Raw genomic sequence first — 12293 nt, forward strand, 5'->3', positions numbered from 1 at the left:
ATTGAATACAAAAAGCAGCAAAAACAAGAAAATGTCATCATAAAATCTGATTTAATCTGATTTAAAATATTGTGCACGTGCTGCAGATGAGTCAGAATCAAAGCCTGATCACGTTCACTTGGTTTTCTCCTGTTGGCCTCTCAGGTGAGCAGTTTGGATCTCATTCAGTTGACAGCTTCTTGTTCTGAGGGAGGCATTTAAAGCTGCCACGCTGATAAAGACAGAAAACATGAGTCAACACAGCGTTCATCACTTCAGACAAATTATTAATGAATGAAAAGTTAATTCACTCAAAACACGTAGCAGCAAGTCTCTCAAAGCAAAGTCAGTGTGCATAAAATGTCCTTTATCTGCACGTCTTCACAGTTCATTAAGGCCACTGATGTTTCTACAAAATTACACGGCAACATAAAGAAAAGAAAAGGTTCCCCTGAATCATACATCGATAATACTTGATACCGAGTGAAAGACTAAGATCAGAATTGCACATTTGGCATGATTTTCCACTTGTTTAAGATTAAAACAGACATAAAAAAATATGACTTTTGATCTAATAACTTATGCATGAAAGAGCGAAACAACCAAACAAACATTATTGAAAGAAATGTTATATTATTTCAGAATCAGTATTCCTTTATTGTCCCACAAACGGGGTAATTTGTTTGCTACAGCAGCCAAAGTACAGCAATATTATAATTACAATTATAAGCAGTGTGGCAGTGAATTGTTATTTACAAATAATAAATATTGTTATTAAAAAAAATTGAAGAGATAATGCAAATTAAAAATTAGAAATTAGTTACGTATAGTGTGTATGCATTTCATTTGTTACCTTCCACAACAAGAAGACAAAAACCGCCAATATCAGAAGCAACGCGATGACCGTCAGGAAGATGATCCACCAGGCAACTTTGACCAAAAATCTGAACCTTCCCTCGAGGAACACGGTCAGTTTAACCTGCGGACAGACTGTGTGGTTACTTCAGGTGTCAGTGTGAACTGCAGGCTCTTCAGAAGAACTGTGTGTGATGTTAGTAACTTCCCTGAGATTCAAATACTGACATGAATCTGAAAATTACAAGTATTATCAAATAATAAATGTTTCTCTTTCTTTCCTCCTTTTTATTCGTCTATGGTTTTACCTTCGTCAGATGAACCTCTGGTTTAAGTCCAATATTCTCTGGAGCGTTTGTTAAACTGAGCGAAGCGTCCGTGATGATGTGCAGGTAGTTCAGAGAGCTGTAATCCTGAAACACAGAGGCAAAAATAAATGTATGAGTGGTGCATCACAGTTTTGAGTAGAGGTGGAAGAAAGACTCAGATCTTTTCCTTGAGTAGAAGCAGCAATACTACAGCGTGGAGTGAAAAGTCAGAAAAACAAAAGTTTTAGCAGGAAGATTTACTTAAACTACCAAAAGTGGAAGAACTCATGATGCAGAAAAGCAGAACTACTAACTTCTTTCTTCTTTCCAAAGAGAATCAACGAGTAAACAAATAAAGTTCCTTGTACTAGCGTTAGGTACAGTGCCTGAGCAACTCTTCTTTCCATCACTGCTGAAGAGAAACATAAATATATTTTTCAATCAAACTTTCAGCAAAAAAAGGTGTGATAAGATTCTAAAATTGCAAAATTCCAAAATGCGTGCTAAAGTGCCCTCCTGGAAGCCAAAACATGCACTAAAGTGTCCTCCTGGGAGCCAAAACATGCACTAAAGTGTCCTCCTGGGAGCCAAAACGCGCGCTAAAGTGCCCTCTTGGTTGGCAAAACACACTAAACTGCCCCCTTGGCTGGTTAAGACATGATAAACTGCCCTCTTGGGAGCCAAAACATGCACTAAAGTGCCCTCCTGGGAGCCAAAACATGCACTAAAGTGCCCTCCTGGGAGCCAAAACGCACACTAAAGTGCCCTCTTGGTTGGCAAAACACACTAAACTGCCCCCTTGGCTGGTTAAGACATGATAAACTGCCCTCTTGGGAGCCAAAACATGCACTAAAGTGCCCTCCTGGGAGCCAAAACGCACACTAAAGTGCCCTCTTGGTTGGCAAAACACACTAAACTGCCCCCTTGGCTGGTTAAGACATGATAAACTGCCCTCTTGGGAGCCAAAACATGCACTAAAGTGCCCTCTTGGGAGCCAAAACACACGCTTAAGTGCCCTTCTTTTCGCCCCTGCCCTTCAAAAAGTCTGTGCACGCCACTGTACTTCATGAAAGTAAAGTTTCCTTAATGTGCATTTGCTCTTTTACAGTCAGCCCTAAATCAAAGAAAGTTCACTGTAACTGTCCTTTAACTTCAGCTGTGCTCTAGTTCATTATTTACATTTTTTTGTCAGTTAATCAATCAGTTGATTAATTTCAAACATATAAGAGGAAAGCACTGTTACAAAAAATTAAACACCTCAGTGAAAGTGGCGCTCCACAGGCGTGAATGCAGAACTATCTTTGCAGTAATGTCCAAACCCAGCAGAGGGCAGCGTAGCTCCACGCACCTCAGTCCATCCGAGCACGTCTGACAGGGAGGAAGATAAGAAAACACCTTACTTTGTTGTCACACGTTATACTGAATACAAAACCTTTGAGCTTCATGATAATGATAAAAATACTGATCTCTAACCAAGACTCTGTATTCCTTTGGAAGAAGTGAGGATCTAACAGGTTCAGCTTCACGTCTCCTCCTGGATGGTTCACGCCAACCCTTGATACCAAACGTGATCAGGTTAGCCGTGTTTATTACAGGCACTGCTTACAGTTTGAATAGCAGAAGAGAAAAAGGTGTTTCTTACCTTTGAATCTTTAAATGGATTGACCTCGCCTGCAGGTGAGCAGGGGACAGAGTGGACACCTGTGCTGTTGCTCTGAGTCAAGTACAGAAGCCATTTTCCTGCAGAGTTCTCCTTTGGCCAGTAGATGTTTAGTGATGCGTTGATGAAAGACTTTAATGGTCTGCCCAAATTTGCTATCTGTTAAAAAAACACAAAGACAGTATAAGTTTCCCATAAGCTGAAAATCAAATGAAGCAATTAAAGGGAATTTTTCACTGAGCAAACGACGTCTCACCCTGAATTCATACTGAACCGGAGCTCCAATGTCGTCCACTGATTTTATGTCGCGCTCGCCCTTCGAGCTTTTCCCAAGTGACACTTCAGAAGGCCGAGCTATTCTGATGGACAAAGATACGCCTTCATGTTGAATACTTCGCCTTCTTCATCAATCATTCAAAAGCAGTTTCAAATAATTTTTCACCGTTTCCATGATGAAACCGAAGCAACTTTTCAAGGTGCATTTTTAAGCTTTTCCGGGACATTTTCATCAGAATAATGTACAATATTATCGGATTATAATATATGATGATAGCAAGGCATGTGTAGCTGATCTATGGACTCTGATGTTGATCGACCAGTTGAAGAAAAGTTGACCACATCACACTTTGACAGCCCCTTCATTTGCAAAATGAAGCGAAAATAGAAAGTGGAAAGCACAAATATTTGCCTCCAACTCCAAACGAAATTCTTTGCATCTGTGTTGAAATGAACAAAACAACAGTAATCTCATAAAACTGTTTAAAAGACAGTGAATTTAATCAGCACCGACCCCAACAGTTGCAGGTCCAGCTCAAAAAGCACTTTGGCGGACGACTCCACTGGTTGTATGGTCTGCACACTCGTCCTGCATCACAGGAACAACATGCGTATTAATGATCATCGATCAGTAACGAAAACCTGCTTCCTCTCCCTCCTGTCCACTCACGTTTTAAGCTGCACACTGACGCTGACTTCCTTTGTACTCAGATGGATCCTGGATTTCGCAAGCATGACATAAAAAGTCACCTGAAGAGAGCAAAGAAAAGAGAATACACAGATGAAGATGGCGATGATAAAAACACACCTGGAGGAAGCTGAGCGGTGAAACTCACCTCTGCGTCTCTGTGGAACGGGTTCCCCAGCTCACAGTTGATTCGCGTCCCTTTTTCATTGACCGTGCAGCTCGTCTGTGTGTCCTAGAAGGAAACTACAATGTGACGACGCTGCAGGTAAAACAATCCTGCATGCAAAACCCGACTTAACAAAAAGAAGTGTGCAACTATCATCAGCACAAATAGTGTTCAGTCAAATACTTTATCATGTTAGATGTTTTGGTTGTTTTTAACATTGTGGTTGCATCCATTAAAGTGTTGGATTTTACTGGTGGAGATGTAAAGCTGATTTTATTCACCTTATATACAGTTTGATATTTTAATCTACAGCAGTTCTTCACATTCTATAAGAGTGTTTGTAGCTCTGATGTCCTGTGATGAAGCACTTTAAGCACACTGTAAATTGATGTTTAACATGTTGTTCCTCCGCCACACAGTTGTTGTACACTTACTGCTGTTGTGCTGGGGACAACAGAAGAGTAACGCAGACTATCTGGGAGGTGGATGACACAGTGAGGCTGGTGAGCGTCGTCTCCGCCCTTGTTAGTCACGGTGACCTCCAGAGCGACGTCTTCATCGGAGGGAGTTAGGACCGCAACACCGTCCTCCCTGAAGACATAAAACCCCCAGAGGAGCACGAATCACACATTTAGTTTTGTCTTTTATAACCTAAGATGGTTACTTCTAACTCCGCAACAAGTCGGCTCTCCAAAACAAGTTATGAAGCGATAAAAATATGAAATAAAATAAGAAAAATTGTCTTCTAACAGAACGGGAACATTTCGTCTGTCAGGATTTATTGATACAATATGACAGATATCTTAAAACGATGGTGCTGTCAGACTAAAAACAAAATCTGTCTGTCTTGATACAATTAAGGATGAATTTTTCTCAATATGAAGGAGAATTTGCTTTAATTCACACCCTCGTTCAGCCCGGGGAGGTTACAAACAAGGTCTTATTCTCAATAAATAGGCAAGCTGTTTAAAATAAGACAATCTGACTTAAACAATCTAGTTTGTTGATTGTCAGCGTTGATCAGACAGAATAAAAGACACCTAGAATGTCTTGTCAGACAAAAAACAAACACCAACTATTCATCTTACTTAGATTTCACTTTTTGCAGTTTGTTAGCCTTCTGTTCTTGCTTACCCTGCCAGGGATTTGAAAACGTCCTGATTGTTTTGTGTTGTGTTTCTGGAGCAGAACTTGTACTGTAACTTCATGTTACTCTGGCAGATGTTGTCACGACCACAACCCTCGTTCACCAGGACGATCTGTGCAGAAATGGTTTCTTTAAGCTCATTTCTAAAGCATTCAGTCCAAAAGGTTTCGATGACATGGGCACACAGACACGTGTGTTTGTACCTCTGAGTCGGTTCTCTTTTGCTGGAAATGGTTGAGGACCGGCGTGACGTTGGACGGACCTGCTCTGGTCCGGCTCGTCTGACCGGAGCTCCACAGAGAGACGCTGACAGAGACGGGAATACTGAGCAGCATGTCTTTGATTTCACGCTGGAACAGAAGAATTGTCTTTATTGCTTTATCTGGTGTTTGACGGTTCTCCATAAATGGATGTTGCTCAGTGAAACAGTACCCGAAGTCGGAGTCTGGCGTCAGTACAGATCTCTCTCCCCTGCTCAGGAAGCTCCAGCTTTCCTTTGAACGAACCCTGAAACTCCACTCTTGGTTTTCTTCTCCCAGCGTCGGCCTCAAAGGTGTAGTTGAGCACTAAGGGGAGAAAAATCAAACAGATACTAATCCTGATACCTCCCTCTGCGTCACTAAACACACATAATGTTGGTTTCCTCTTTCCAAATATAAAAAGGTGTGAAAACTCCTCTAAAAAAAACCGTACCCAGTTTCAGGTTGAGTGATGCTGCATGTGACGTGTAGGTGTAGGTGAAGCAGGCCCTGACTGAAAAATAACTTGACAGAAGTTTGTGGAAAGACACGTTTATTTAAATTAAAACCCAATAAGCGTGCAGTTGGTTCACATTTGTTTTTTTTTTTGTTTATCTCACCACGTGCGTAAATGACACTGTTCCTTTGTGAGGTCTATTACACCGGGCGTCACCCTCAGAGAGCTGCTGACGCTGACCACCGGCCGCGCTCTGCAGCAGATAAAACACGACATTTAAATGACAGAGACGTGACATTGCTCTTTGTTTTTGAGTGTTTGTGATGTGACATTACCTGTAAACAAAGACCGAGTCAGAGAGAGATCCCACGGCCAAATCAGGGTACTGATTGTCGTCCACGTCCAGGTTGCCGGACAGAGAATATCCGAACAGAGAGACCGTTTTAGATCCTGGCGAGAGCACCTGAAGAACACGAGAACTTCATGAGAAGATCTGTTCACGCCGTCTACATATCTCCGCTTACACATTTGAACTGGTGGCCTTTTTCGACCCTCCCAAAAACTCACCTGCGCCACTTTTTTGTGGATGCCTGCTGATGAGCCGTAGTAAAGGTACACCCGACCAGAGCCATCATATGGCGCCCCGACGGCAATATCTGACAAACAAATACATCAGTTTACCTGTGTGTCCTAAATTTCCTTAAAGCCTGTTTGCAAAAATGACAAATTGTTTAAAGCCTTTGTTTCTACGCTGCAGCTCATTTAACATTCATGTGTCCATCTTTAAAACATCGCAAACCTCCGTAACCGTCTTGGTTGGCGTCTCCGATGTTTTCCACCGCGAGGCCGAACATGGACTCTTTGGGTCCAAGAAGTTGCGTGGGAACAATCTTCTCCCAGTTCTTCCCTCCGTTGTTGATGTAGACGTAGACGGCTCCGCCGACCAAACTGTCTTTAACAAAGAACTGCGGTGCTCCAACAGCGAGATCCTCCCACCTGCAAACATCAGCGATACGGCAACTCTTATGATTGTTAACACAGGAACAGGACGACATGTTTGTTTCTTGATTTCGGTTGTTTGCCGAGTTTACAGTGCCAGCACGATAAAACTCAGAGTGGTAAAGCAAATAAAGTAGTGACGTGTAAGCGTGTAAGGAGCCAAGGTTTATTTTTCTAGCATTTTGAATAAAGTACATCATCTTGGATGCCCCTACAGGAGATAAGACATGATAAAGTGCCTGATAAGTGGATGCTGGTGCCCTTTTGATTGTTTTTTGCCCGTCAAACATCCTGGGTCCACTGTTGCCTATCCCTGTTTTATCTGCAGCAAATTACATGAAACTCTGGTGATTCATTTTTGACTTTGGACCGCATCCTTTCCAACTGTCTTCCTGCCAAAAGGTCATAGAGTAAATCAAACATGAGAAAACATCCGTGAGTCATCCCAGAACTGATGGACCGACTGATATAGAGCTTGTACCAATACCATGCAAAGAACAAATCAGGTGTTTGAATATCTTAGCTCCAGCTCAAGAACATCGAGATGTAAAGCAAACCTACCCATCACTGTTGAGATCCACCACTGCCACATCGTAGCCGAAGGAGGAGGCCAGGCCCGGCCCAGAGAGGACCAACTCCACGGACACATTTTGTTTTGCCACGGGGTCCGCTTTAAGAAAAGTGACCTGGCCACTGTAACCTCCTCTGGGCGCTCCGGATACGATGGTCAGCTCACCCTTCCTGATGAGGGCCAGACCGGAATCGATGGAGAATCCTGGAGGACCGAATATGAAACGTTTAAAAGCACATCTTCATCGTAGCCCTCCGTTAATTATTGAATGAATGAAGAAAGATCTAACTTGAAACGGACCGAGGTAGCTGTTTATCTGGAGGGGAATGAGTTTGGAGTCAAACGCCCGGACATCCCCGGTCTCACGACGATCTTCACTGTATAAGTCTGTCAGGAAGTCCAAAGGCTCCATTCGCACGATTCCTTCAATTGGCAGCACATGAGAACAAAAAACAGAACAACAAAACCGCTAACTGCTGCTAACTACACTCTTTGGTGTAGCCACCTTTGTCTGTAGTGGCTAGCTGCTGTTAGCAAGTAGCTCTAGTGTAGGTAGCCCCCCATCAGCTGACGGTTGAACTTGCACCACAACCTTGGGTGATGGGGGCAACACCGCAGTCGATGGGGCTCTGCTGCCTCCCACGGGAGGATCAGTGTTGCCAGATATCGCGAGAGAAACAAGCAAGCGGGCCTATAAAACAAGCCCAAAACAAGCGACTTCTCCGTTCGTGGTAACAAAACAATTTTTAAAAAAGAGAGAGACACACACACACAAATATCACCCTGAATCCAGAAATATCATTGTATTTATTATTGTTTTTATATGTTATGATCCTTCTTTGTTTTAGTTCCAGGACTTCAAAACGATATGACATGCAATACAATAGGAAGAGGAACACTTTAACAACAAGCCCAAAGGTGGGCTTGGCAACTGTGGGGAGGATTTAAAGATTTTAAACTAAACTTCTGGCCGTAATGCAACAAAAGATGAAGAAATACAAAATAAAGCTAATTTCCAGTCTGTCTGTCTTTTCCAAAACTCAGCTTGTGTCTAGTTTTACCTTTCCAGTTGTACGCTCCTGGCGCTCCGAATAACAGGGATTTATCGTCCTTTGCAAAAGAGGCTCCATGACCCTGTTGGCAGTATGCAAACCAGCTGTGGTCAATGGGACGTTTGTCTAGATGCTCCTCGTCACAAACTACTCTCCTACTGTCGCCCTCTTCTGTCCCGACCCGCAGGTCATCTCCCAACAGGTAACACTGACCCGTCAGCACCACGCAAGTGTTATCAGCGAGCGGGCACTTCTGCTGGTATCGATGAGCGCAGGCCTACAAGGAGAGGATGAGAAAATTACTGTTTGCTGATTTTTTTTTTACCAACTTTTTAAAAAAACGAGTCAAATCCAGAGAGCTTTTCTCACCATTATATGTTTCCCCGGACCTTGGCTCGCCACTCGCACTCCCATCCACTGGTTGTTTATTCCTTTACTATCAAGGAACGCTAGAAAAATATAAAAAGTTGAGCTCACTAGTAGCCGATAGCTAACAAGTAATAATAGTCGTTCTGCAGTGGTTGACGAGGTATATTAATGTGACATTGTAAGATTATTAATCCTGAAGTACGCAGCATTTTAATGTTGTAACTGGAAGTAGTTTTAACTTCTGTGTACACACTTCAGAAGTGTAGTCAGGGGTTGGGCCTCTCCGAAGGGTCAACGGATAAAACTTAGGGATCTTTTGTTAAATATTTTAACTTTTCAGGCCTCAAACTTATATTCAAATGAGTCAGAAGTTTAGAGAACTTTTTTTAGTGGATAGACAATTGTTGTGTCTCAATTCAGGGTCTGCATCCTTCGAAGGACTCGGCCTTTGTGGTCTTCCAAGGTGAGTCCTTCAGAGAGACCTTGTTAGCCGCGTCAGCCGTTGTTAAATGTGACGGTGTAGCCTTTGGAACATTTCCTGGTCGCGTCACCAGATGTTTTATTCTTACGTCATGATTTCTGCCGCCCAGGCCCGCGAAAGTGACCAACTACGCCACGCGATGTCACCATTTTCTCTTTATCTTTATTTTTCGGGCATGCAAAGAATCCTGGGATATGTGAGGCCACGAGGGATAGTAGCGGTGCATCCTCCAAAAACAGGAAAAAGAAGGAGCATTTGGAGGAGCCTTCAGATTGGAACAGCCTTCGTGCGGCATTGTGACGTAATTGGCCTTCAAATGCTCCTCCAAAGGATGCAAACCCTGAATTGAGACACAGCAACTACGTAGAAATTGCATTTTCGCAAGATGTAACTAACCATAGAGGTTCGGGAATTCCTAGTTTAAAGGGACACTTCACAACAGAAAATCAAAAATACACATTTTTCCTCTTACCTGTCGTGCTGTCTATCCACCTAGACTGTTTTGTTATAAGCTGCCGTCCGTAGAGATGTGCGTCTTCTCTTAAATATAATGAAACTAGATTGCACTTTGTTACCCAAGTTAAAAACACAGATTGTTCTGAGGCAGTTTCATGGAGGATTTTCTTTTAACTGAATTACAGTCGCCAACAGTATCATCTTAAAAGCACCTTAAATGCCAACAGTTAGAATAAGCACTCCTGCATCATTATATTGCAGAAAATGTCCCCAAAATCCAAAATCACTCTGATGGTGATCCTCATGATATCATTTGCTACTGCCATCATCGTTACAGCTGCGACATGGACTCCGTTGGAACAATTAAAAACACCTAATCATAGTTATTGTTAGAGTTGTTGTTCTTGGTGTATGTCATGTAGTTTAATGAGCCTCTCGTCCGAGAGTAGATGCACGCTTCCTTCAGCACGGTGACACAGTTAGTCTGGTTATGAGGTGGAAGGTGGAAGGTTATCTTGAGTAAATACAATTACAGATAAGAGGCTTTGATTTAGATTTATGGAGTGAACTGTCCCTTTAATTTTACTGGCACATTTTATTTCAGTTTTTTTTAAATACAAGATCACAATCTGAAAAGTTCCCACCCAGTAACTCCAGCTTTCAAATAAACACAGTGGAGTACAATATTTCCCACTCAGGTGTAATGAATAAAATCGTCAAGTAGCTTAAAATTAATGCACTTAAATTTAAGTACTTGTGCATCCCATTAAACGTATCAAGATCACCCATAAAATGTCAGATAAAACAGGTAAACACACCTTTATCATCAAACTCAATGGGCTGACAGTGCTCGGATGTTGTTGTCAGATCACACTTATAAACTACACCTGTAACGTTCACCTGGTTCTGATGTTTCGCTCGTGGAGCTCCAACCAGCAATCTGAGGGGAAAATACCTCAAAGTGGTTACACAGAGTTTTTAAAATTGACCCAACACTTAATGAAATAAGTGTTAAACATATCACTCACAGGTTCCTTCTGGCAGGATTCAGCTGCTGGTGGAAGGCAACAGAAAAGCCAAACAGGCTCCCTGGATCTCCGTTTCTCTGCAGCACGTTCGTGGTGTCCAGATTGAAGGCTGCAATCTGGAGGAGCCAGACGCTGCACAGATGCACCACGTACCAACGCGTCGCCATGTTTCTTCAGATTAAAATGTGTAATCTGCTCTTTCCAAAGCAGTGCCCGTGCTCTCTGAGAGCACAGAGGAGGTGTAGACCCTCTTATAAAGGGTTTGGCCTCAGAAGGTGCTAACTGGCTCATTGTAAACACAGACAGACAATCAGGGTGTGGTCGAGATGTTTGTCTGTACACTAACAAAGCTGCAGTGTCAGACTTTATGACCCAATAACTGGAGTTAATATTAACTCATTTCCGCTTTGATTCGAGTCAATCATGAGTCACAGCAAATTTGTCTGAAGATGACACCATGTTGTGACTGGCTCCGCAAAACGCTAAACCAAAGATTCAACATGCAAACAGCTGGATATTCTCAGAACTTGTTCAAGTTATTTAGTCACTCTCTCTGTGAGATTTATTTATTTTGGTAATATATTTATTTTTATTCTGTGTTGACTTTTGAAAACCCTTTGTGATCCTTTTTTTAAGTAAAAAATAGAAACAGAAAATGAACTTTAATGTAACCACAGCTGTGCTCCATGGCAGGATGCCTCCGTCCCAAAGATGCAACATTTCAAAAGGAAACGGCGAGACAAAAAGCCAGCAACAACTAAAAGTATGATCAACAGGAAGACAAAAAGGTGAGCACCCAAATATGATGACAGGATCAAAGGTGAGCTTTAATGAAGTAGCTGTAATTGAGTCCAAAGTGGCAAGAAACAAAAAGGCAGAGAGCAAAAAAACAAAAAACAAAAACCCCACAAGAAGCAGGCAGAACGAAAGAAGAACAAAAACTAAATAAGGTACAAACCAAAGAAGGGAACAAAAAGCAGGAACATGAGGAACACAGGACTGAAGTGGGGACGACATAATAGATGAACTGACAAAGAGCTGAAGACGGAGGCTGTGTCCAAATTTGGTGCATATTTGAAGTGCAATTATGTCACTAAGCCGCGCGAAGCCTGTCCAAATTCAAAGTGTGCTCCTCATCCTCCACAAGCAGAAGGATTAAAGAGGAAATCATGAATTCCTGAAGCTCAAACAGATCTGACAGTCAAACTTTACTCTTGTCACTTTCGCGCACCTGGGCTGCAGAAATAGTAACACCGTTAGGGGCGGGAACATCTGGTGACGCAACCAGGAAATGCTTCCAAGGGTAGACTGTCCCATTTAACAACAGGCTGACGCTGCCTGCAGGTCTCTCTGAAGGAACCTGCCTTTGCTGGCGGTGAAGGATGGGTCCTTGAAGGATGCTGCCCCTGAATTTGGACACAGCCAAAGACTTAAACATTCAGGGAGTAATAACTAATTGGACATATAGGTGAACAGCAGGAAAACAGACAACAAGAGGAGGCTAATCAGGGACGGGTGAAGCCAATCAGGACAATCACAGAGGAGGGAAAACAAGAGAAAGA

The 12293-nt window shown here is 42.5% G+C and overlaps 1 protein-coding gene across 1 annotated transcript; it reads right to left on the reverse strand.

The window, feature by feature from the left end:
* Positions 1 to 46: 46 nt before the first annotated feature.
* On the reverse strand, positions 47 to 8846 carry LOC115569169 (integrin alpha-6-like). The gene is made up of 23 exons (XM_030397112.1): positions 8767 to 8846; positions 8407 to 8674; positions 7646 to 7768; positions 7336 to 7549; positions 6575 to 6771; positions 6343 to 6431; positions 6111 to 6238; positions 5939 to 6028; positions 5773 to 5843; positions 5512 to 5645; positions 5283 to 5429; positions 5067 to 5191; positions 4367 to 4523; positions 3915 to 3998; positions 3749 to 3828; positions 3593 to 3667; positions 3059 to 3161; positions 2785 to 2961; positions 2616 to 2696; positions 2400 to 2510; positions 1143 to 1247; positions 833 to 958; positions 47 to 211 (listed from the first exon to the last, which is right to left on the reverse strand). The coding sequence occupies exons 1-23, from the start codon at positions 8809 to 8811 to the stop codon at positions 161 to 163; spliced, it is 2781 nt and encodes a 926-aa protein (XP_030252972.1). The 5' UTR covers positions 8812 to 8846; the 3' UTR covers positions 47 to 160.
* Between the last annotated feature and the right edge of the window lie 3447 nt (positions 8847 to 12293).

The sequence above is a fragment of the Sparus aurata genome, chromosome 18 (genome assembly GCF_900880675.1).
Source record: "Sparus aurata chromosome 18, fSpaAur1.1, whole genome shotgun sequence".
Classification (NCBI taxonomy): Eukaryota; Metazoa; Chordata; class Actinopteri; order Spariformes; family Sparidae; genus Sparus; species Sparus aurata.

Coding starts and splice junctions, on each gene's coding strand:
- LOC115569169 (XM_030397112.1), bottom strand. CDS start 8,811: ATGGGAGTGCGAGTGGCGAGCCAAGGTCCGGGGAAACATATAATG. Junction 3,829..3,914: donor CGTTCCACAGAGACGCAGAG/GTGAGTTTCACC, acceptor TGCTCTCTTCAG/GTGACTTTTTATGTCATGCT. Junction 3,162..3,592: donor CTGGACCTGCAACTGTTGGG/GTCGGTGCTGAT, acceptor TTTGTCCATCAG/AATAGCTCGGCCTTCTGAAG.